Genomic DNA, 27,163 nt, shown 5'->3' on the forward strand with positions numbered 1-27,163 from the left:
ATACTACAGGAGTTGTGTGTTTATTCTTTTATCTCACAGTCGTGTTTATTCCAGTCTGTCCATTTTATTTTTAATGCTGACAGCTGAGGCAGTCTGCGGTCCGGGGAGTTGGTGCACATTTAGAGAACAGCTAGAGATAAAGAGAGATAACAGTCTGAGCCAAGGAGACATTGTGGTCAAGAGATGATATTAGACATGAGGAAAACAATCAAAGGATTCACAGACGCTCTTCCTTGCGGCGGGGGATTTACTGTGGGGACTTTAGTTTTACCCAGAAGGAATTAAATTAAACCTAATAAACAGAAACACTCTTCATAGTGGTAATGAAACCATGACTTCAGCCACGGCCGACGTGTCACATTTTCAAGGTTGCAACAAAGCATGCAGTATGTTTTAACAACAACGATGTGTGGCCTATTTAGATCCTCTGTTGAGTTTTTAGCTGCGGTTGGAATCCAAGTCTACCAGTGGTGATGTTATAACAATGTTTGGTCTGTAACTGCTCCAGGAAAAGATGTAATGCTGGAGACGATGTTTCCCCCTGACGCTTTGAGCAGTGCTGCCTGTTGTAACCTGTAAATATAAAAGATAAAAGATACAGTGGGGAAAAAAATTATATTTTGTAACAGAACATAAAACTAAACCTATAAAAATCATTGATTAAACTTGATTAAACGGGGCGTTAAAGAGTAATATTGGGAAAAATGAAACCAAGATAAGCTTAAAAGAGCATTTAAATAAAAAATTTTTTGACGTAATATAAGTTTAACTCTGGTTTTTAAACCCTTGAAGGCCCTGGTCAGACCGTTAAGTGCAATATTTTCCTTTAGAAGCTTGGATTACAGGGCTAGCTGTTAGGAAACTACTGTTGCTGGTAAGCTAACAGCTAACACACGAGGAAGCGAAGGAACATGCTAGCACAATACAATCAGAATAACTCTAAAACCTTTCATGTTTCGTTTTGGACTCCTTGGCATTTTGTTGCATTTCATTCTAATACCTTCCCTATGAAGAGTTATTTAAGAGGGATTAAAGCTCTACCTGCCAGTTAGCAAAATCGTTAGCTTGTTTGCTAATGGGAAAGTTAGCAAAAGAGTGCACATTATTGTTTAGCAAATTTTTTGGGCCTTTTATGCCTTTATTGAGTGAGGACAGTGGATAGTGTTGGAAACAGGGGAAGAGAGTGGGGATGACATGCGTCAAAGGGCCGATGGCGGAAGTTGAACCCGGGGCCGCCGCATCGAGAGACGACAGCCTCTTTACATGTGCCGGCGATTAAACCTCTGAGCTAAACCGGCGCCGACTACGCATAGTTTGTTTGAAAATGTGTTTAAACCATCGACCCTGTCTCATAGCTGTCTGTGACAATGTCTCTTTTGTGTAGCAGTTTACACCTGTAAAGAGAAGACTTGACACAAATGAAAGTAGATGGTGCAATTCGCTAACAAGCTAACAAGCTACAATAACTCAGATTTGTTTTTTGTGTGTCCAAATGCAAATTTGTGTGCCAGCAATATTTACTGTACTTGTGTGGCTGCACCTTTGAAAGTTTTTATCAAGGCTTCCCATATTTTGGCAGCCATGTTAAAATAAAACTCTCAACACTTACTCCTTACAGCAAGACAAATATAATCCTGGGACTTTGATGCAGCGTTTTTCCCTTGTAGCAGGTGTTAGCTGAGTGTGTTGCAATCTGCAGATGTGAATTGCGCACCACATGTCAGGTTTCAGCACGAGCAATAAAAATTGTTTTATTTTCTGTTTTCCATTTTTACTGCTCTTGACTGTGGTTGCTGTTTAACCCTGCAACCTCATATTGCCCTCATATGTAATACTCTCTGTCTTCTCCACATGTGCCCATATGAATCGACTAAAACCAAGATAACCAAGCTTTGTGCATCCAAGTGGAAAGCTGTGTTTCCTCACAACAAATTTGGTATGTGGTTGGTGGTTTACTATAACTCAAAATACAAGCAATGAAGAGATCAAATCAGCTTTCTTTCTTCACCCAAAACACAAATGTGCAATAATAAAAGGCTTCCAAATGTTTTGTAGAGTTTGTCAGTGAGATAAATAGGGCCAAAGCTAACATGAGAACTTGATAGACGCACTAGGCTAACAAGCTAGCTGGCAGTGCTTGGCTTTTGTTGGTACATTTCCATCTCTCTCGTACTTCTTGTGTGAAGCTACAGTAGAAGGAAAATCGATTACTGCTTTAGTAGTAGAAAGTGTTGATATGGAGAAGTAAAACTTTCTTTGAGGACAACTGTTAGCTTTACTATATGAGATTTAAATATCCTGGAAACATATTAATCTTCTCGTCTTTGGTATTAAACAAACATGATATAACTAATGCTAAAGATGCTAAAGCTAAAGAAACACAGACTGAAGGAATTTGGTGCGTAAAGATGGAGGCAGGGGATTTTCGAGGGTGCCCCTGTGGCCTGAGGGGTAAGTGGTACAAGGCTAAATCAAGCTAACACGCTAACTGGCAGTCCTTCGCTTTTGTTGGTACATTTCCACCTCTTCAGTACTTGGCTAAATCAGGCTAAACAAAGCTTCAACACTAACTGGCAGTCCTTGGCTTTTGTTGGTACATTTCCATCTCTCAAGTACTTGTTTTAAAGCATGAATACATCATCTTTTGCACAGTGAACAGCCTACAGTGTTAGCTTAAAATGGAGGTAGCCTACAGTAGAAGGGGAATCTGTTTACTTTTGCAGCAGGTGGTAAAGTGTCATGGAGAAGGGAAAATTAAATTGACGTCGCTTTGCTTTAGATTAAAATACCCTGGGAACAACTTAAGCTTCTTCTCTTTGGTGTTAAAAAACAGCTAATGCTACAGGTGCTAAAGAAGCTCATAGTGGAGGAGTTTGGTATGTAAAAATGGAGGCAGGGGGGGATTTTTGGTGGTCGCTGGACAGGAACTCCTGAAGCCTGAGGGAAGAATGAGGAGGTGGAGGAGGGTGGTCGACGCCAGACACAGAAGCCTTTTGTTTTTGTGTATCAGCTGGAAATCACTAACAACACAGCAGCCCTCCGCCCCCTCCTTGCATGTGTGTGTATACACAGCATGTCAGTGACTGACATTTGCTTTTGAATAGGCAACTGTAGACCAGCGTGAGATAAGGAAGTGCTACTCAGAAGCAGACTTGTTTCTTTGGCATGAAAAAGCCCCAGATTAGACCAAATACCCGACATGCTAAATAACAATGTTTCGACAATTACGTCACTCCTGACATCTCTTCATCATTACCAAAGAGGGTGATGACCTTCTTTTGACAAGTGTCTGCTCACGATACTGACGACTTTTCATGCATTCTTAATTTTTCTCTTTGAGGCTATTGGAACCTTAACCGTAACCTTTTCTTAACTTTAATCGAAACATGACTACAGTGTGTCTTATTAACCAATGAGGTCTTAAAAGTCTCATGATATTTGACGTTTTTGTTATCAGCTTATCCAATGTAAATCTAAAAATGATTTTATCCTACTAACAAGTATTGTCTGTGTATCCTTTCACTTTGTTCTACAGTCCTCCCCTGTTTTGTATCCATCTGTACTGCCAGTAGCTTTTCCTGTGACACTGATCTAGCATTTTATTAATCTCTTTAAACCGATATCAGCCTTGGACGTTGTCTCGCTTGCCAATCGCACATTTAAAGTTGCAAATGTGAATAACAGCTAGTGCTGGGAAAAGGAAGTTCCGGCCTGAAGTATTGGCTCTACCAAATGGCTAAATCGTCCGAAGGCTGTATATGATTGATTCCAAGACTGGAGAGGACATCATGTGAAAGTGTGTCCTTTTCACTCTTTTCTGTAATTAGTTGGAGAACTAACAATAAGCATAGTCAAAGGTTCATTGATATTTAAAGGCTTACTGATGCCGACTATTAGATAGGCTCATTGATTTCATGCTGGAACACTTGTATGAAGATCATCTTAATGTCTTCGCCGTGCCTGCTAAACTCACGAGTTTATAAAGTCCTTCAAGGTTATAAAATGTTCATACTTGACGTAAAAATGATGTGTCATGTGCCTCTTTGACTTCTATCAGAGCTTTGTGAGCAAATGACTTACAATTTATTGTCCTGTGTTGGTATTGGGTCATTTCAGTACAATCCACTGACGATCATTTGTGTAGACGTTTCTTTGATTTGATTCCGAAATAAAAGAACCATTTGAGCACTAATTTTCAAGCATGTGCTAACACACAAAGGTCTTTCATATGGCAAACAAGAGACAAGCGGATTTTATGTTGACCCAAAAATCCCCTTGAACAAAACTTCCAATATCTAAACGCTTTCCTTCATTAAGGCACTCAACGTGACTAATTTGGCTTCAAAGAGCACTTTAAAATTAAAGAGTGGGATGTTTTGGATCCTGAGCGTTATGAAACTTTGAAGCCTGCTGCGTGTCCGTCCACACCCTGTCCAGCGATGTCAAAACAGCTGCTTTGCATCAGCGGTCGAAGCCAAATATTCGCTATGACATCAGAGCTTTGACATGGAGCAGATTACGAGATATGGTAACAATAAGTCTGAGTTAGACAAAGAGAGGCCGGCCGAGCTTTGTTTCTTTAAGAAAATTGACCTTTGATAAGAAATAGCCTGCTGGAGCGCGACGGGTCGACTGTTAAATACAGTACCAATAAAACAGCTTCATCTTGATGGTTGTTCCATATTTTCAAAGTCCTAGAAGACGACTTAGCTAAACTTGCTTATGAGCTCTCAATCGTATATCACGGTCTCCATCAACAATGGGATGAATTCTGTTCGTAAATGTCTAACGACAAAGTTAATTTTTGACCTGGAAAACAGGGGCTGATGCTGATGAAGACAATGTACTACGGTTGATAGCTCTGGTTAAAATGATAGTAAGTGGATCTTACGTTGGGATTGTTTTAACATACTTCTCTTTTCAGGATTGACTGGGCTCTCATATCTACACATCCAACTTCATGACACCAGAGGATGCCTGATCTGCTGAAGACGACCGGTCGATACAGTTAAAAGCTCCAGAACGAAGGCAAGTAAGTGGGCCTTGAGTTGGGATTGTTTTGTCAATCATATTTGGCATTCAAGCAGTAGCAAGATAGGGAGATAGATATTTAAAGCTTATTTTTCACTAGTCACATCAGTTTCCCGACAGCAGCTTGTCAAATGAGATAACGGGAAGCAGACTTTTAAGCTTTCGAACCACAGCACATGATCTTCATGAGCAGATTTAGAGATTGTCTTGACAACAGATGGTTCCAAGGTGAAACACTGAAAGTTTGGTTCTTCAAAAGCTCCTGAAGAGCGACTAGATACACCTTGATTTGATAGATTTCCAAGGCCAAGAAGACCTTTCAAACTCAGCTCGTATTCTTATCTATCTTCTGATAGAAACACAGAACTCTCAGCACACTGCAGACGAAATCATGACCAATTGTTTTTTGCTTTGGGGCAGAAAAGTCTTACTTTTTAAATCCATAAATCTAAAGGGCGGGTGAGTTTTGGGTCTAGCTGGTCTTTCTGAGCCTCCTCTAACCTCCCTAAAACAAAAAGGTAAATCCCCTTCCTGCGTCTGCTGAAGCTGAACGAGCGCAGAGGAGCTGGTTTTTGACCTTCTGACCTGAAGCGGAGGAAGGAAAAGCATTCTTCTTCAAACAACATAACTGCAGTTCACAGCCAGCGGCAGGTGTCCGGTAAATTATCTCCGGTAAAAAGTCTTGAAACTGACAGAAAGATTAAGATATATTCAGCCATAATGACAGTAAAGATACACCACAGTTTAGATTCAGGAGCGCGAACCCTGATCAAATTCCTGCCGTGGTGGATGTGCTAGCCCCGGCCCATCCCCTGAACGTTATCCATCACTGCAACTGAAAACTGAGAGCTGATGTATAGGCAGTTCGTCTCAGCAGGTACAGATGTTTCACCGCTGTCTCTTGAACTGAGAACAGCAGGGTAGAAGAGCGAGTGAGAGTTACTCTGGTCTCCGCTGGGGCTGAGAGCTTAAGACTGGAATACCTGAGCTTAGCCCCACGCATGCCATCCTAAATCCTGCTCTGTTGTTCCTCTCACATCCCGACTCTTTCCTCTGCTCTTTTCCAGCCCTCTCTTCTTCCCTTCAGCTTCCTGTGTCTTCCTTTTAACATGGCAATGCAAAACAATGAATGGAAACCCCCTCGCTGCATGTGTTACGAACACTCCAGCAGAAGATCAAAGGACGACGCATATTCCAAAACCAGAAGGAAACTCCAGGACGGCACAACTGTATGGCTTTATACTTCCTGTCTCTTTCTTTTCTTTTCCATAAAGGCCCTACTTCTTTCTCCTCCATTAACTTTTAATGGTTTCGACTTTCAAGCGTAACAAGAACGAAGCACGTCATGTGTTTCTCGGTTTTCAACCCTTGAGGACGTTCTTGGTTTCTTGGTTACTGATTTTCTTTCCATGCTTGACGAGAGTACTAATAAACAACCAATAACTCTTTCTGACTTGTAAACTTGTGAACCTTTTCTTCAAGAATCCATCATATTTAACATTTTATATCAGTTACATAGTGTGTGATAATCGCTGACGAGCAGGAATTGTCTCTATAAAACTCACATTCCCACTTTATCTACTTGGTTTCATTCTCGCCAACGTAGGTCTTCCTTCTTTTCTCGAAGGACATTTATTTTCCCCGTTTTTTTCCACTTCTCTCATCTCTTCCTCTTTGATATGTTCTGGTCCATCTGGATTTATTCACATCTTCTTTCCTTCTCTTTGTCCTTTTTTTTCTTTCCTACACTTTCCCCATTATTCATCCCTTCTGTTTCCGACCTCTGACCTCGACGTCTTTCAGTTCTGTCCCATCAATCGCTCTAGTCTACGTAGTCATCACAATCCTCATCATGTCACGCCAAAACCACTGTCGTCATTTATCACATCATCATTGTCATCACTCACTCAGTAATTCTATTTAATACGGTCTGTGTGCCTCTCAGAGGAATCCACAAGCCAAGCCACATTTCTAATGATTTCCAGGAGATAAACTGAAGCCAAAGGGCCACGATGCTCCACTTTTCCAGCTTCTATTTTATTAGATTAGATTCGATTCTCTCGACCTCATTCCAATGAGTGGGTGAGGCTGGTCGTGCATCTAAACTGCCTATTGTTGTATCAGTGGACCATGTCCGAGCATCTGTTTGGAGTTGCAAGAGTATTTGAGATTAGATACTTAAACCTATTGCATTTTAGTGTCTATTTACACCTCATTTTTGACCTTGGATTTGTCTTGGATGTCCAACAACAGAGAAGCATCCAATATGACCAATCCTTCTGACCATGTTCCACTTTTTCCTCTGAACTTGAACAGATACGTGTAACTGTATCACGATCCTGCCAGCTCTTAGGGTTTAATATTTTCCATACAAGTCCAAAATATTTCTACTTGTTGGAATAGCTTTGGATCAAGTGGCTGATTCATGCTTCCTCCCAGCAGGTGTTGGCTCCAACAGCTGGTAGAGCTTTAAGACTCGAACAAGCTGCAGCAGCAGGCCTGTACAAGTTGCTCTGGTCAGACTTGAACTATATTTGCCCTCGGGAATGTTTCCTCTGTCATTTGAGCGACCCTCTGCAACACATTAACACCTGGGACCTGCCACCAGTTAAACCACAGCTACTTGTAGTACCTGAACAACACAGCTGAGGGTAAAAGGAATACTTTTTACTACTCTTCTGTCTGTTTGTTAAGTGTGAAACGGGAGGCAGGAAATGGTCAGGCCGGTGGTTGTGCAGCAGCGGGCTCACTGCCATTCAGCAAGGTTACTCAGCCCCATACGGTGGTCAGATGCCAACCAAGAAAAGTAACGTACCAGCCAAGGAATGCCCATTAAAAGCCAATCCAGTGAACCAGACCGCGTCAGCTACAAGGCTCAGCAAGACAATTGGTTATAAAGCAAAACTCTAACGCACCGGCCAGATGAGAAGTGGCTACAGCAGTTCCCAATTTCAACGAAGACATGCAGCAGTCAACAACTTCTCAGAAGTCAGATGTTGTGCTGTGTGACTTCTGTGCTGTTGTGACTTAAAAATACCAACGTGATGGTAAGGAGATTCATGGTATGAGCAAATCTCAGGGATCTTTCTTGAAGTACTCTTGGTGAGGAAATCTTGAAACTCTCTTGGATTTCTCTTAGTTATAAAATGTTGGTCGTTTTCCTTTTGCCCTTCTTTTTTACAAGCTCTTTTAGCAGTTGAAAAAAGAAGAAAATCCACAAAGTCCTGACTAACAAATTAATGGGATTTAGAAATCTGGTGTCTGCATGTTTGGAAAGAATAATTGGACGCAAATTTGTTTGGATGTGTGTCACCAGTGATTGCATGCATTTCCTGATACCCGTTTACACTGGATGAAAAACTAGACATTCCTGTTCCCGTCCACTGAGGTTCACAGACCAGCACTCTCCGATTGTATCAGACAAGTAGAGCAGAGAGAGAGAGCGAGAGCTGAAGGGGTGAGAGGTAAAGGAAATATCAGTTGGGAAAGTAGTTAGCCATAAAGAAAAAGGGACGAAGGAGCTTAAACAAAGGCAGACAGTAGGAAATGAGGGGGCTGAAGAGATTTACGGTGTCAGCGTCCAGACGTCCAAAATAAGAGGGAAAAGACGTCTTGGCTGTGTCTGCAGGAAGATGACTTATATCATTGGAGTGACTCATTTGACTTATGAATGACTGCATGCATGTGTGTGCTTGAGCGAGTGAACCACAGCTGCCTGCGGTCATTGGTATTTTCATGCTGATTCAACCTACGCACTGAGGGGGAGTCTGACTTTAATTTGTGTGAGTTGCAGTCTGTTCTCCGACACCAGAGGCATGAGGGTTTAATTGTGCTCTGAGCATGTTTTTACCCATGTGACCTCCAAGTTTAGAACCTTATGCCTGGAGGAAGCCATGTATACAGGAGCTATTCATAAAAAGCAGTCTGTTTATGTCTATGAACTGCGCATCTTTGCATGCAATATGGGGCATACCTTTTTGTCTAGATACAAGAGCCTGTACATGTACCTTAATATACCCGACTGATTATTAGGGACAGTCCCACTTGGTATGAGAGGTCTTCAAAGCCAACCCCCATACCCTGGGATCAAAGACCCTTACCAAGCATCCATACAGGTTCAGATCCATTTTTAGTATCACTGGGTCAGGTCTTGGAACAAATTGGTCGGATATATTTTTTGAACATCAAAGGATCCAATCGGATCTCGGATCAAATTTCTGTGATCCATTAGGCTTTAGGTCCGTTATTTTGGACCTGTGGAGATCTCCGCTTGATGAAACAATAATAACAATAATTTGTCTGACTCTACTTATTAAAGCCAAGTGATTCCAGGTGTTTTTTAAACCTGATCTCAGTTAAAGCAGATGGAGTGCGCCCTTGGGCTGAAGTGATTCAGCACAAAGACGGTACATTCAGTTCACGCTTTCCTACAAATAGGCTTACGATTTCCCCCAATGTGCACACAATCAGGAGCAATTTCAGGGATCAGTGTCTTGCTCAATGACACGTTGACATGTGGACACAAGGAGCTGTGGATCAAAAAACCAACAACCATGCATTTAATGGCTGCTCAACCACCTGGAATCAAACAGATCAGCTTAATTTGCCTGCAACTGAAAAGGACCCATACATGCTGGTGTTCCAAAAACAACAGCTAATGGAGGCGTTTAAGGTCTTTAAAAGTCCTGCAATTTGCTTTGAAATTCACACTCCATCTTGGACTGAAGTTTTCTGGGCACAATTGAGAGGCCATTCAACAGTTCAAACAACAAAAAGTCCTTTCAGAAAACTGGTTTATATTAACTATTGTCTTTAGATCATTGCAATTCCATCTGTAGCATTACGACCTCCAAGGGAGTTGTGTCTTTGGTGCCATTTGTTTGTCACTTGGATTAAGAAAAAACTACATGCCAGAACTTTATGAAATTTGGTGGAATGGTGTAGCATGGGCTAACGAATAACCAATATAAATTTAGACCTGATCCAACTAACGAACAATGTTATAATAGTGTATCCTACTAATATAACTTGACATTTCTCTCGCAGATTTGCATATCATACTGCAATATTGGCCATAGCAGAGGTCTGTGCTCTTTGAGTTCAAGTTTAAACCATTGACCTCTTGGTTCCCAAAAGCAGCCAATGGAGAAGTGCCTTAAACCTGCATTATTTTCAATGGCCAGCAGGGGGCGACTCAAGTGGGTCCTAGAAGAAGTCTGATTGTATGTTGGTCTACCACATTTTTGGTTTCAATCTCTAGTTCAAGTCTTCTTCAATAAATCATGATGTTCTCACTGACAACTATGGTCCAATTGAGAGTAGAATAGAAGATAAAACAGGATATGCTGTGATTGACAGGTCCCTACCAGGGCGACACGTCAATCTGGATAGAAGCCTTGCAATGCGTGTCCACCTTCTCGTCTACATTTGATAATTCTGGCTCCAATAAAACAAAATGATGACAAAACGCCAAACTTGAGGTTTCATAAATGGCAGCCTATAAACGAAGTCAGTCAGTCTGTCCACAGTCCCTGGTTTAAACTGTGACTGAGGTTTGGCACAGTTTTATCAATCATCAGTTTTTCTGTAAAGCTGATCAAATCTGAGCAGGAACTATCCAAACACATGCCATCCATCCAAAAAAAGCGTAGAAACACATTTAAAGACAACCAGGGTGTGCTAACATGCACCTAAAAACACCCTAAGGCACTAAACCTCTTGAGCACAGACTCGTGTATGCACAAGTCGGAGCATTTAAATGTAAACTTGTAGCAAAACAGGCACCGAGGTGATAATGTTCTGAAGACTGACACTGTGTAAAAACTACAACCATCATTGACACTTTGACACGTAACTGTAAAGACTCGCCTGTCAAATACAAATTGAGAAGCAGGCTGAGGTATAGCATCAACATGTGTCAGGTTCAAACTGAGAAAAATGAGGCGACCTACTTTTAGCTCTCTCATTTTTCAATACTAATAATGGTTTTCTTCCACTCAATCCATCATAAACCAGTCTCCCATTCAGGCCTGCATTTATATGATTAATGCTGGCTGTCTTATTAGGTGTTCTGTTGTTGTTTCAAGGTTGCGCTGAAGTTCATGGCAAGAAATATGATCGTTGAGTAGATGAAATAAGCCATTAAGTTCATACTGGAAGACTGTAACCCAATATTACTGTAATTGAATATACTGCTACTATTTCAAACAGTGGATCTGCTCTTTTTAATAATAACAAGATGGTAAAAACCACCAATAACTTCCTTGAAACTCAGTAACTTCAACCATTCCTTAGAGATTCTGCTTAAGATATCGTCCCCTCTTCTCTGTTGTCCACCTCAGCTTGTTTGATTCAGCACACATGACATATTGATATGATAAAAATCAACTCCCAAAGCGGAAAGTTTTCCATTATGATGACAAATACGCCCAATTAGTCCCACCCCGAGGTTCTGCGTCAGCCCCCACAGATGTTTCTCCGCTCACTGTAACCGAGCAGATTCCTTCACGCTGAAAACAGCCTCCATCTGTTGTGTAACCCGGGGTCAGCAGAGCCCCCCGCATGGATTTCATTTAGGGTTCATGTCCAAGATACATCATTAAGGGATTGAGAATGATGTTAATTCCCATTGATATAAATATATTGGATAATTCAGATTGTAGGAGAGGTATTAGCTTGGTGACAATGCCTTTCCTTTTGGGTTAGGCTTACAAACTTTTTAAAAGTAAATTAATTCAGACTAGAGTTGTTAATAAGCATCTAAAGCTCCTTTACCCAGCACATTTTCCTCATGCGACTGTATGGAAGACTTTCCTGGAGACTGGACTGTGGCCATATAAATAGTTTTATACCATAGTAGTTATTGACCCAAGTTTTGGGGGGTACCGTATTTGCTCTAAAGGTCAGTAAGAGACTTTTTTTCTTACCTTGGAGATGTACGCTTTGATGCCTTCGGCCAGTTTGATGCAGGGCTCTCCGAAGAGCTGGGCCAGCTGGTCGGGGATGTCCTGGTCTTTGTCCAGAGCGTTCAGTAAACTCAGACACTTCAGCTCCTCTGTGACTCCCTGACTACGCACCTACACGACAAACACACAATAAAACACAGAATAAGTAAAAAAAAAAGCTGTAGTCGCTTAATGGGTTATGAGGTTTCCTGTAGCAACAATTGACGACATCTCTGAGGGAAATATGAGGGATAGGGATGCACGATATCGGATTTTCTGCTGATATTCGATATGTCAATATTTTACAAGTCATTTAGCCGATTACCGATACCGATATTTTTTTCCCGCACACCTAATTGCAGACATCATCAACTCTCTCTGTGTTGGAATAAGCGTACAGTATAATGGTGATACTCTTATCACATTTGTTACAACGGTCGGGGTGACGGGTCTCGATGGTTAATCAAGTTTATAGTGTTGAAAGACTTTGCCTTGGCTCCTCCTCGCATCACCGAAGCTGAGCAGTCATTGCAAATAGCAGTTTTGCTATCTATTTCGGACACTTTGAAAAACTTCCACACCACGGACATTTTGGCTTCTAACTCTCTCATGCTGCAGGTAGACACACGTGACATCATCACGCTGCACCGCGCAGGTCTTCTTCGCGCCGGGGACATTGCGCTGAGGTTGGGCATTTAATCAAGTATGCAGCAGCCCATTATTTTATCGGTTAATTATCTCGGCGGATATCGGCGTGTTGGCTGATTTTTAAGCCAATATCGGCCGATACCGAGCCGATAATATCGCGCATCCCTAATGAGGGAGGATATATATTCTCTTTTAGGTATAAATTACAAACAATCTGCTCATTATTTCCACAGTTTCGTCCATAAAAACGTGAAAACTAGAATCCATCAAGAATCAAACACATGGCCATCCAGGTAATTAAAAAAAGAAGATCATTTTTTTGTGTTTTTTTCTACTTTTATTTCTTTTATCTTCACACTCGCTCATGTTTGCTGCAAAGCTCTTAAAACTGCTTACATGAAGTTCAATTTGAGGTGAACAAAAGGCCAAAATCTTCTTCTGAGCGCTAAACATGAACAGAAATCAGAATATTAGTATTATTACGCCAGTTATAAACTCTTTAATAATATCCATTAGCCGACAGCATCATTACTTTTATTCCGTTTTACGGCCCTCTTGGGACGTCCGCACACTTCATTTATTCCGACAGTTAAGTCAAACTAGCTGTCCTCTGGTGAGCCATCACTCTCTCTGCACCTCTCTAACTCCGCTCTGCTGTTCTATTCTTCTGCTGCAGGTTTTTCTTACTTCTCTTGTTTTTTTTACTTACTACTCTCATGCAGCGTGAACCTTTTGTTGCCCTGTTTTCTGCATCTTCTTTTTATTCTCAGTTTCTCTGGATTTGGTCCCAAACGTTCTTACATAACAACACATATGGCGGTAGAGAGAACAGGACGCATTACACGCACACGTGCAAATATCTGTATCGGGACATCTAATATGAGACAATTAAAGCAACGATCCCTCGGAGACGAAAGGGGAAATTGTTCCTTTCCCCACTTTGCCTCCTGTTTGGAAGCGACTTCCACTCAAATGTTTTGAGTAATTTTGGGCGGCACGGGTCGAATGAGGCATGTTTGGGAACTGAAACGAAGATACAGGCTTATATAGCTGTGGAGTTACGCGTGTGTGTGTGTGTGTGTGTGTGTGTGTGTGTGTGTGTGTGTGTGTACCCTTCAGGGAGGTTGTAAGCGTCACGGTCTGAAAGCCTTCCTAATGACTCTATAACAAGCACAGATGAGGAGGGGGAGATTACAGCGCTGCACTCTTTCACCCCTCTCCTTCTTTTTTATTAATCTCTTTCCGCTTGACCGTTTTTTTCTAATGAAACTCTTTTGTTTCGTCTTCTTTCACGCTCTTCTTTCCCTCTCATGTTGATGCATAAGCAGATTTCCCCTGCTCCGTGCACAGATAACGACCTGTCTGCGTGTGTCTAATTGTGCGTGTGTGTGTGTGAATTAGTTCAAACCGAGCGGGAAGGACCGGGCGCTTACGGGAAATGCTACCTTTCTTTGGGGGTCTCAAACATGTTGCCCCGGCCTGAAAAGCATGACTCATGTCTTTAATGGCTTCACTTCCATTCAGGGACGAACCACAATGAGTCCAATTAGATACACATGTCAATAAAGCTGAGATGGAGGCTTTGATAACTGAACTTTAGATGCTCCAAAAACGATGTGAGTAAACTAAACGCGACAAGCTCAGGAACAGAAGCAAAACTGCATCTGATCATTTCATCAAAGTACTTAGATCATCAAAACTACTTGTTCTACATATTAGAACCTTCAAGTGTTAAAGCATTATGTTTCAGCAGCTTTTAAGAGTACATCGACATGACTGAATGTATTTTGTAAGAACGTCAACGCAGCCACACTACTCCCGCTTTTTGGGCCTCTCCAGTGGAAACATTTGGAAATGCTGCCAACCAGTTTTTAGTTTGAAAAACTCCAGAATTAATACGACCTTTTTTCTGGCAGGAAAACAAACAACACCCGCCTGGATTAGGAGCGGTTAAATCAATAAATACAGGCACTGCTAGAGGTGTTTTCAATGCTAGCCAACGTGATTCAGGCGTGTTAGCATTCATGTTTATCCTGGTTGAGATGCGGGTGATTGTTACCTCTTTATAGACTGTTGGTAAGTGCAACATCCCCCTCTGAAAAGTAGTGGAGTAAAGTATGAAGTGGCTATATACTTCATCCCAACCACTGAGAGGTGCTTAGCTTCCATGTTCACACATCCATAAACGTTTCATTGTCTTCCAGTGTTGTGATGAGAGAAAAGGAAGCTCACACATCATCTGCATACAATCAGGACACGTCCCAACACAAACTGCCGACAGTGCAGTCTGTGCAGAGACACTCTGTCTATTGTATGAGCCGCTGTGTGATGACAGCTACCGCTGCGTGAAGTGTCGGGGGCGTTCACACATGCATGAGTGGATGGGAGCTCGCTCAACACATGGAGTGAAAGTGGATTTAGTCTCTGCTAAAACACACTCCCTGCTTTTTGCTGGTTCTGGTTGACAGATTAATTGTTATTGAGGAGTGTCTTATAAGAGGTCAGACTTTACAGGGCATCACTCTATGTGTCTGTCCATTCGGTTTTGGCAGGGCCGGTAGGGAGTGTTTGATCTGTATCAGTGAGGACATAAAGTATATGTAGCAAGATTAGGAGAGCTTTCTGCTCCTACACAAGCTACGCAAATATACATTATCAGCAGGTTTATATTTTCTACGGCTGCAGAAAGAGTATAGTAAGTTATAAGATGATTTATTATCTGGGAGAGTCCGATTCTACTGGATTTACTGCACAAAGTTGGCAGATTTTCCTTCCAATGTCAACAAATAAATTCAAATGAGACAATCTATCTTTACCAACCTCTACATAGCCGCTTTCCCACCTGTCAAAAAACCCACTTACACTTGCTACTCTCTTCTTTTTTGCTTATTGGGAAAGGCTACAATCGGCATTCAGACCCGATTCTGCGAAATCACTCTGCAGTTAATTATCACCTCGGCTCCGATTGGCATTGATGGGGACACAAAACCTGTGTCAAAAAACATTTGTCACGCCGAGTTCAATAAACAGACTGAATGAATAATAGACACAACAAAGTCATAACCACCGTTAGGTCACTGTTTATAACCCTGTTTCGGGTGCGTTTGTGACGTCAGACGGTGACACAGCAGAAAAAAGACCGACAGAAGTTACTCCACTGGCAATGGGAAAAAAGACATCTATAAGTGGGTCTTCCCGGGTCTGAAAAACCCGCGTCAACACGCTAAATTTAGGAGGGAAAAGGGTATATAACACTAGTTCAGTCGTGAGAACAATACTGTAGTTCTGAAAAGATGCAGCCATGATTAGCACGTCCATCGTTTATGAAATATCTAAACAGACCTGACTGCATTTTCTTTGTTATATAATCCCATATAATTAGTTTAAATTACCGTGAGCGTGATTGGAAGTTACGTAACAGGAAAGTAGTTTTGACAATAAAGCAGGTATGATGAGTTAACCATGTTAGCATGCTAGCATTAATTAGCTGGAAATACAACCTGCAGACGAGGCTAATGGGAATGTTGTTCGTTTTGGTCAGATTGATGGTTGTAGATGAAAAGTCACCAAAGTTGTTTTTACAGTTGATGGTGAGCTTGACATGAATGTTTTATTGGACATCATTACGATGTATTCTCTTACCCTAATGGACATGTGTACCAACTTTAATGCCAATCTATCTCTCAGTTCAGATTTTCAGTCTGAGAGAAAGTGGTGGATATTTTTATCCCTAAAGCCGCAATATTGCAATTCTCTTTCAACAGCTCCATTAGATTCTGGCCCGTCAGTTTCATCACACTGAACATATTATCGACAGAGTTCCGCCTCAGAGAAACACATTTTGGTGTCAGCATTCATTTACACCCATTTATAATGTGCAAAGTGAAGTCTCCCAGCTTTGTTTCTGTGTTTAATAGACAATTATCTCTCCATATTAAACAGTTGGATGTTTGGCTCCAACTTGAAGTTGGCACCACCACAGAGCCAAACTGGTTCTTCCACCATTAGAGACTGGTGTTTTCCTTCATTTTCCATTTGCTTTACCGATGTCGACTTGCTTTGCTGCCTTTCATTCCTCTCACATGACTAGTCTGTTACATTGCCCTGCCATTGATTTGCATCATCACAGTATCAATTCCTCCATTTGAGGCCAAGGAGTTGAAATTAGATAAACCTTTTAATGATTTTTATCAGTTGTTTCCTTTACTCTTTGGGTTTTTTGTTCAGTAAAACTGTTGGAAAGCAGAGAGGAAAATATGAAAGATTCTGTTGGCCAGTAGAGACATGCAAGCCTCCCGAGATGGGGGACTCTCCATCATTACCATGCCCTGGGAGTATGCAACTGGAACCCCTCCACAGGTTTCAAACATGTAAGAAGAAAACGACCCTTCCCCCGCTCTCTCTCCTGAGTGCTCCTTTGACAGCAGTTTCTCTTTCCCAAGTCCTGACTCCACTTAGCCAAATCCCAAAATTGCAAAACTGGTCCCATTAGCTCGGATTTCATGAATATGTCATACCCCCCATGATTCAACACTTACAAATCAATTAGCTGACAGCAGGGCGGCCTCACATGTTGTGAAACTTCTTGACAAAGACTTCTCTTCAGACAAAGACTTGATGAATTACTTTTATTCATAAACAAAAGTCTTAAGAGGAGTCATCATTTTACAAGTAGCCTGTAAGCTGCTTAATCTCTTGTGCTCCTTCTAGCGACTAACTCTTAAATTCTCATCCCCATGACTCGTCCCCTGAGTGTTATATTTTCCAAGCCTGTTGAATTGATGTCCTTCCTTGAGCTCTTAAAGCATTGAGTCCATTGGGCCCGTTAAGCATCCAAAAGTAGGCTAACACATGCTAAAACATTTAGCAACACACGAGATCTGATGCAACTCATCGTCATGTTATTAAACTAGGTTGAATTCCTTTGCAGGATTTGGTCTCAGATGTCAGAAGAAGAAGAGGTGATGGTGGAAGTGTCCATAAACATCAGTGACCTCCATAACCTCTCCAAAAGCATGGGTGTTGCTGCATTTGATACCCATCATGTGATTGGCCACCAAACCCCAGACTGTATGGGTTGTAGCTGCTGCCGTTGTGGGCGATTTACGTAAGTATCATTTCACTGGAGCAGTTCAAATACTACTTTCTGGGGAGTTACTTCAGTCAATAACTTAAAGGTATCGAGTATCCCTCCTAGTGGATCGCCAATGTTGGTTGTTTTTGGAGTTAAACAGCTGGCTTAACGTCTTTTTGGTCTTGGTCTGACTGATGTCCTCATACCTAAAAAACTAAATTGGTTGGTTTTCATGACGTGAACTGTGTTCTCACTTGTCAAAGTCACAAATTTAGCACACCTGATCCTGAACCAGATCTTACCTTCCTGTTATGACTTTTGCTAAAATATGGCGCTAGATTTGGATGACCGAAAGAAGTTACCTTTCAAATTACTGCAACTCCAGTTAGAAACTTAGCTGTGCCAATCTTTACTTTTGTTTTGGAAAAAGATTTTTTATGTTAGCTTGTTAGTTAGCTAACAAGCTGCAAAAGCCAAAAGAGGAAATATTTGAAAAGTTTCAAACTGTCAGGATGTTATTTTTGGCCTTGGAACCTAAACTTTAACAATTTATCGCTAACTACTGTTGTCCAAAAACAAGAGCTAAACTGGGATAGTCCCAGTGGGTCTGCTTTTGTAAATCATCGAGTGATCTGTGTACTTTTTATCCCTTCTTGTCCAGATGAAATGTGGTCTCTCATGGCTCTGAATTGGATGACTGGGCTCCAGAGAGAGGAAGGGTCCAGGCTGACAGAGCTCCTGTGATCCTGATGCCGGCTCTCTCAGGAAGCAGCGAACAATGCTTCACTGTTCCCTCCCTTGTGTGAGTTTATGTGTGAGTGTGTGCATGTACATATGTATTTACGTGTGCGTATCTGTGTGTGTGGCCTGTCCCTCAGTGTGTATGTGCAGTAGAGTGACTGTGTGTGTTTGGCTGGCTCTCGCTGGACACCAAACCCTGAAAAGAATATCTCAGAGGGCCACTTGGAAACCAGGCCACAATATTCTTTGTGTATGTGTGTGTGCTGGTCTGGGAGTTTCTTGGCAGACCAAAACTCTCATTTGAAGGGATTAGGAAGAGGAGAAGGTGGCCACGTAACTCAAATCCAGCGGGCCAGAGGTCCGGTGTGTATGTGTGTTGGGGGATGAACAGCACAGAGGGAAAGAGAGGGAGAGGGTTGGCTGTATTTCAGGATACTTTCCCTGCTTTGTGACAAAGCAGACAAGAAAGAGAGCGGGGGTGAAACAACAGCTGAGACCTTGCTAGCAGTGGCACTTCACATAAATAACTTTACCCAAACACAGAGGCAGGGACATACACAAATTCAGAAGTAATGTGAAACATACTGAGCTAACAACAGGGAGGAGCCAGCTTCATCAAGTTGAGTTACACCCTGCAGAGTAACAGTGTCTGAAAGGGGCGTAGCATTCTAGCAGGTTTTAGGTAATTTACAAGGCTGTGTGTCTACAGGCTGAAAGACCAATAATAGAAAGAAACAGTACAAATATTAGAGGTGATACTAAGAGAAACAATTGTGGAAAATTTGTATTTCTTATCCAACTTCTGGCAATGTATACCACAGTGGTAGACAGTGGACACCATGCATGCCAAAGTAAGGCATGGAGTTCCACAAGGTTCAATGCTTGGACCACTAATATATAAGGACATTTTCCGACATTATGCAGATGATACTCTAATATACCTTTCAATAAAGCCAAACTGATCAGTTAACTAAACTTAAAGCATGCCTTAAGGACATAAAGGCCTGCATAACCAGCAATGTTCTGCTACTTAATTCGGACAAAACAGAAGTTAATGTGTTTGGCCCTACACATCTTGAAAACAAGTTATGTTACGTACAACCCTAGATGGCAGTATCCTGTTCTCCAGCACCACCGTAAGAAATCTGGGTGTTATCTTTGATACAGATGTATCCTTCAACTCCAACAAAAAAACAGCTTTCAAGGATTTCAACCGAACAAAAAAAAAAAGGGTCCAATTCCACTCACAAATCAGCTACCATGAACACAATGCTAGAGTGTATAAGGCTAGTCGTTGTACCCCAACCCCTTCCCAAAATATAGAGCCTGAAAACAGTATGAAAAATAAAGTTGTCTCAACCTTAAAACATACCGTAGCTTTCCTCACAGCCTTTAATGCTGCTGAGGAGCGTTAGCAGTTATGTCAATGAATGTAGACCTAAAAACACATGCTGAACTGATTGAGTAAAAGTCTTATATAGTTATAAACACCAGTATATTTATTGTGAGGTCATTTTGCTGCTGATTGATGACCGTTGCGATTACTCTGCAATTGTTTTTGACTGTGTAGATGAGACTCTGGCTCGTTTCTCTGGCTCTTTCATGCGCTCAGACATTTGCACTCTGACTCTGTGTTGTGAAAGCTGGCCCAAAGCAATCATTAAAAGCTGCACTGCATGTCATTTTTTTCACCTAAGCTAGGAGACTCGTATGTTTGCATGAACGTACAAGCTTCCGGTAGTTAAGTGCGGTATGTGTGCGAGGGTGAAAATGAGTCCATATAAGTTTTTATTTGAAATGCACGCGCACATTTATGTACTTGCTTTCAAGTGAATCTGTTAGGGTAGTTATGGTAAATGCATGTGTGTGTGCAGCTTGAGTGTGTCTTTCCAACTTTATCAGCCCTTCTGGCCTTCAGTGTTTCTGGCAGGCGGCCAGGGTGGTGCAGACATTGATTTATTTGTTAAAGCTGTCTGATTCATCCCTGCTATTGGTTTAATGACTAACAGCTTTCTCAGCAATCCATCACCTTAAAGAGCAATCAGGCCGGGCACTATACAAGGAGATTTTTGATTGCCATCCATACACAAAGGTATTTATGAGAGCAAAAACAGCTATTTCTATTATGAACAATGTGTTTCTACCTCACTCCACAGTGTGCGCCAAGTTTTAGTCTGCAGTGAAAAGACTCCCCCCTCACCAGAGGCCTGCTAGAGCCCTGAATACATACAGACCAGCTATCAGGGGAGTATTCTAAAAATGGGAGCCAATTACAGAGTTTGTGGAACAAAAAACAGCGTATTTAACATGGGTTCATGCAACCACACGCGTCCTGGGCTCGCCTCAGATGCCAACATCAGTTTGCTTCAGGAGAGGAACCAAACTGTTGGCAAAGACCGAGACATTTTAAGTACGAGATATCAAATGACAGAAGTGCATCAACCTTGCTAATAGCAGTGTATGCCTTGAACTTAACTCTCTGTGATTGAAATCTTAATGACGGGGTTATTAAGTATAACCTTGGATAGCAGACGTACTGTAGATTATTAAATAATGACACCTAATACAAAGACTTTGTTAATGTATCCTCAGGAGGAAGTCCCGGCCCTGGCCTAAAGGTGATTAAAAACCACCACCCGACATTTGAACTCCACTTCCTCTTGCCCATTTCTCAATGGCTCTCTTGTCTTTCCCCTAAACGCCACTCAGTCATCTGGGAATATTTGTTTGGTCTTTGTAAAAGATAACAGCAGCAGGTGCCTTAAAAGGAAGAGATGAGTTGGTTTTGTCGAGGTCAAGAAAAGCAGTCTTCTGATAAGTTGAATAAGATTCTGACTCATGTGTGACAATACGCAGATGTGAAACATCCATAATTTTTCGTGCGACCGAGCCTTAGTTGATTTCTACCGTGGGACAAAACAGTATCAGAGATATGTTGATAGCCATTAAATCTCAATCACACTGCTGCTTTTCTCTCTCAATCACCAAATGTCACATCTTTCATCTCTGAACTTTTCATCTTCTTACATTAATGAGCCGGTATTTAGCTGATATCTTAAACACAACTTTTGAAACACTGCTCTGATTGCAGCTTTTAAGGTCATTCTAAAATGAGAAGGGAGGTCTTTTGCAATTTTAATCAACACACACAATCAAAGAGAACAAATCTGTCTGTGACATTAGTGCAGGTATTTTGACACTACCATTGAACTTCAAAAGAAGCACATGTGAATCATGCTGGTATAATGAAACCTCATGTGCACAACAGACAGAGAGTAAAAGGGGCATAGACTCCATATATCCGTCAGCACATTTTAGCAGTGGTTGCAGCTGTAGCTGGAGGGGTCAGGTGAGCTGTTTTAACTCGTCGGTGTTGGGAAAGGTGTTCAGAAATGGAAGGTAATCCCATTTCCCTGAAAGAGCAAATGATTTACTGTAAATGACAAGATCAAAACAAATTCCATTGCACTTTAGAGTAAAGCCGTTTTTAAGTCTAGGAATCGATGCTAAGGGAACTTTACACAACTCTTATACACTTATAAAGTAAGGGTTATATAGAAGAGCAATCAGTTGCCCCAGTAAGATGCCTCCAGTTTGTTCTCTACCAAATTAATTCTGGTGTCAGGCACAGACTGTACTCGGATCTTCTCCTTGCAAACTGAAGCAGGAATAATCCCGTTAGAAAGACTGTGTTTAAGTCTGATGAGTTCCCAATTTGACATGCTATGATTTCTGGCCACCTAGGTTCCCCTTTGGAGCTCTTAATCACAGCAAACAAACGGGATTGTACACGGAAGAGAAACTACTCCACAATGAGCTTCAGGTAGTGGTTCTTCTTCTGGTGGCCCACACATGCTTCATGTTTTAAAATCAATTCAGGAGATAGTCTGCTTCAGTTTAGCAGCGTTAATGACATTATTGGCAAGCATTTACTTCCTTTGTGTCCTTTTTGGTGTGTGTTTGCGTGTGTGTAAACAATCTCTCCTTTGTGATGAGGAATGCTGTAAGTGATATAACAAGTATATTTGCTGGATGCTTCTACTTCACTTCACTTACGGGTTACTGATTTACTTGCAAACTATCGTGCAAAACAAAGCATGCACCGGTGAGGGTTTGCAGGATTGCGTGCTTGTATTCATGCACGTTTCCATCAGTGTTCGTGATAGCGTACAAAACCCAAAAAGGCTGCAGAATACCACTCCCAGGCCTAGCGTGTGGAACTATGACCTCTCTTTGTCAGTTTTGCTGTTTTGGATTGCATCCAGTTTAAATAAAGTTTAAAGACATACAAAAGCAGGGTGGACCTGCCTTCTGATATTCCGGTCATTTCTTTCTTTCTCTTAAGCTTCCTGGTGCCTTAAAACAATTGAGAATGTTACTGTTTAGGTTAAAAGAGTGGCTAAGATTAGCTGTGATAAAGTGCGTTTATTGGGTTTTGTTTATGGGAGTGGAGCTGTGTTATCTAAGCTAGTGGCATTGAGAAATTAAGAGTCACCAGAAACCTTCGTTCTGGCTCTAAGGGTTAAGTTTCTGGTTCTCATCATCTTGCTTACAATGAGGAAGAGAACAAGACACAGAGGGAGGATGAGAGAGGTAATGACGAGAGCAAGAAGAGGTCAGGACTTTCCAGTTCGTCTCAGTCACCTGTGCACACATGCCGGCGGAAAACGCCCTGGGCGACCGAGCTGATGTGAGAAAGAGATTTAAAAGGAAGAGAAATGAGCTGAGTTCAGAGGCTAAAGCTTCTATGGAAGACCCAAAAGAAGACTTGTAGAATCTCTTGCAGAAAGCAAACTAAAGATGCATTCAAACGAGTCAATGAGTACCAACCAAGTACGAACTGTGGTGATAAACACCACAAGGAAGTTCCCTTAAATGGTTCCTGGAATTGCAAAACCAGCAAGCAAACCTTGGCAACTTCAACGATGTGTAACTTAAACATACTGGCAGTTGGTGTAGCAGGTTAATAGAAATGTATCTGTGATTCTTTGTAAAGACGGGCATGTCCAGACTCATTCCTTAGCACAAATATAAACTTAAAATATAAGTGGTTACATGGTATTTGCCAACTCAAACAAACTACTAAAGACATCAACCTACAAAGCAAATACTCTGGTGCAAGGTAGATCCTGAGATATGTAGGACACTAAAAGATACACCTCTGCTTAATACATGTCAACTTTATTTAAACCTTTATTTAAAATTTAAAGAAAGATGCAGTCTTTGGTTCACTCTTTGGACTGGGGTGCAACTGGCAGTTGAACCTAGCCTTATGGTTTCTATGTGGCAACCAATCCAACTAAGGCAAAGAGCTTGACGTTATGTGTAGTCCTAGGGCCCGTCTGCATAAACTGTCTACCTTGCAGGTCCTATTTTAACTGTTTGGAAACCAATTTATTACAGTTTGGACCTAAATTAGGAAAAGCTAAAGCTGAACTGTCCCTATCCTGGCCTAAGAAAGGTTCCAAACGTACCAAAAAGCTGTCCTTTCTTTCACTGTCCTACAAGGTAGTGCTAGCTAACTGGTTTTGTGCACTTTTATTGCCCTATCAAAACCAACAAAGTGTAAATGGCTGCTTTCTAACCCCCCCTCTTCTTCTCTAACCAAATAGACTCTTCCCATCTTGGGTTAAGACTAAAGATAGGACCTTCCTGTAAGTTCGGCTCCTGTTGTATACTTTTACTGTAAGCAACCTTTGATCCAACAAATCAAATCCAGCTGTAGTTCTGCTAAACAACCAGTTTAAAGCTTCCTCCAGTGACCCACATGATTTACTGCTCCATATAATTTAGCCGAAATGAAGATGATATTTTCCACTTCTGGATGATTACTTTTTGGAAACATTTGGGACAATTAAAGCTCATAAAATGACCAAACTGTAAGCAAAGTCAGGTTAATTAAAGACAGAAGAACACACAATGAAGTTGATAAATGAAGCACAGGTCAGCTTGCTGCTGTGGGGTCCTTTGGATGCCTGTGGGTGGGCAAGTCCAGGCTGGGTGGGCATCTGTATAAGTGTGTTGTGTGTGGAGGTGGTATGACTAAAGAGAGGCCTTCACAAGTGTTGTTCTAGTGGCATGAATAGTAGCTGATCTGTGTTTTCTCTGGTGGGGTCCACACCTCCCCATGAGAATGGAAAGAAAATGGAAAATGGGAACTGTAAACGACTGAAAGGTTGTTTTAAGGCAAAGCTTTGGGACTATTTTAAGGGTTATTGTTACAAAGTTTGAAAGGGGCTGATAAAGAAGGGGAGTAAAAATACCAGATGCTAACCAGTGCAGTTTCTTTCCATTTAATGCTCGACATGTTTCTATGAGAACAAGCAGCCCGGGTGCCTGCATGTGTACCACCTGTTCTGGCAGATAAGTATCTGATGGTGTCACAAGCTACCACAATATACACACTGTTGACTTCTGGGAATCCTCTCTGCTTTCTCTTACAAAAAACATCTCTGTGTCTGTCGTCATGTCATAAGTTGTCCTGTCCTGAGTTAGACGAAGGATATGTAAAGAATTCTGCCTCAATATGAAACTGAAACAGAAACTTTGTTTATATCTGGGGAGATGGGAATGTTTTATATGAGCATCACTTGGGCCAGAAATATATTTGGTCAAAAACAAACTTTTAACAACCATGTAACCTTTAAATGACATCCTCCTTTGACAAAAACATGTAATACATTGGAAATCTTTTGTACACTCCGATCAGCTATAACATTATGACCTGTGTTTATGTAGGACCCCCTTCTGCTGCCAAAACAGGCCTGACCCGTCAAGGCACAGACTCCGCTAGTAGACCTCTAAAGGTGTGCTTAGGTATCTGGTACCAAGACCTTAGCAGCAGATCCTTCATGTCCTGTAAGTTGCGAGGTGGGGCCTCCATGGAACTGACTTGTTTGTCCAGCACATCCCACAGATGCTTGATTGGATTGAGATCTGGGGAACTTGGAGGACAAGTCAACACCTTGAACTCAAACCATTCCTGAACCATGTTTGCAGCGTGGCAGGGTGCATGATCCTGCTGAAACAGGCCACTGCCATTAGGGAATACCATTTCCATGAAGGGGTGTAGTTGGTCTGCAACAATGTTTAGGTAGGTGGTACGTGTCAAAGTAAATTAAGTTTTAGGTTTCCTACAATTTCTTTGGGGAGGACACAAACACCTTCCGATTTCATATCCCCTCCCCCTCCAATGTTGAAACCTTTACTGTTGTAAAGCTAAGTTTTAAAAAATTGTCTTCAGGATAATTGTAGACTTGTGAACCAGGCATTGTTTTTGGAAGGTAAGGCCTTGACACTAGAAAAACTGATGAACAGTTTAAACATTAATCACATCTGCCGATATCCAGATAACACTCACAACAAATGAATCAGCTTTATCAAGCACCTTCAATGAGAGGTCTGCTTCAGTTATTTTTCTTTCTCGAGGAAAAGGTTGCAGGTTATCTTGAGTTGTCACTACCTCTGTGAGTGATCACGAGGCTCAGAATTCTTGAAAAGGCAGCAGATTACAGGTCCACATTGCCTCCTGAGGATTGAGTATCCTGATAACAGCACAAACGCAGCTTCTGATGATTTCTAAGAAAAATATATTTCATGCTTTGATGTGTCTCTTTAAGAACAGAGAAGTCAGTAAATGATGAGGGACGATTCTCAGTAGTATTCCCCAGTGGCTGAACTGACTTAACTCTTGCATCACCAACAGGTCAAAGATTTGACTTATAACTTGAAATATCTCAACGTCTACAGGATGGATTGGCACAAACAATTCTGTGGACATTAATGGTTCCCGTATGATGAACTTTAACGTCTTTAATGATCCTAAGACTTTTACTTTAGCAATACCATGAGGTTGGTAATTGCCTGTCTCAACAAGTATTGAATGGGTTGGCATGGAATTTGGTAAGTATTTATTGTCCCCAGAGGATGAATCTGGAAGACTAGATCCTCTAGCTTCTACATCATGTAAAAGTTTTCCTTAATCCGGTGGAATATTTCAACATATGCTCGATATATTGGGACAAAAGACAATCACGGTCCATGTATGACAACCCTTAATGTCAGAAATTAAAAGTCCCCAGAGGATAAATCTGGATGACTTTGGTTAATCCTTTACTTTTCTTCTAGCAAATCAATCATGTCGGCTAAGTTTTCATGTATCTGGTGGAATATTTCAACATCTTCTAAATAGATTGGGACGATTTTTTCCAAAGACATTCATGGTCTTCATATGAGGAACCCTAACAACTTTGACATTCCCCTCACTTTAACTTCTGCGCTGCCATGAGGTTGACATAAGTGGTTTGGTGTTAGGTAACATTTGGTACCAACTTTCATGTTCCCAACAAGATGAATACGAACAACTTTATTGGTGTTTATAAAGTGCAAACATGAGGTCCAATTTTTAGTAAATGTTGCTAAGTTTGCATTGATAGAAAGAAAGAAAGTGGCTTCACAGTTGACATTTTTTTGAGTTGTCCCTTCTTGATATATAATATTTTGGGAGCAGCAAGGTCTGAGATCCTGAGTCAGCCAGTTCTAAACTAGCACGTCATGCAGATTTTTATCTCTTTTGCAAGAAGCAAAGAGATCCGAGGGTTTGCTTCTGGAAACAGGACTTGTGCATTCTTATCTTCTAATCCAAACACGTGGAGTATGTTTGCATTTCTTTGCTGCCCCTGGAACGTCTCGGTATATTTGATTTAGATCCTTTCAAGTGGCAGCT

At 41.4% G+C, this 27,163-nt stretch overlaps 1 protein-coding gene across 1 annotated transcript in view; it reads right to left on the bottom strand.

Annotated features, from left to right (window-relative positions):
* Positions 1 to 27,163, bottom strand: part of tnfsf10l (TNF superfamily member 10, like) — a 56,325-nt gene that overhangs the window by 17,423 nt on the left and 11,739 nt on the right. Inside the window, exon 2 of the mRNA XM_069672597.1 lies at positions 11,958 to 12,107. Coding sequence (XP_069528698.1) covers positions 11,958 to 12,107 — 150 coding nt within the window. The remainder of the gene's footprint in view (positions 1 to 11,957; positions 12,108 to 27,163) is intronic.

This window comes from Semicossyphus pulcher, unplaced genomic scaffold, assembly GCF_022749685.1.
Source record: "Semicossyphus pulcher isolate SPU_LCO1_2020_fin unplaced genomic scaffold, fSemPul1.0.p SCAF_21, whole genome shotgun sequence".
NCBI classification, from domain to species: Eukaryota; Metazoa; Chordata; class Actinopteri; order Labriformes; family Labridae; genus Semicossyphus; species Semicossyphus pulcher.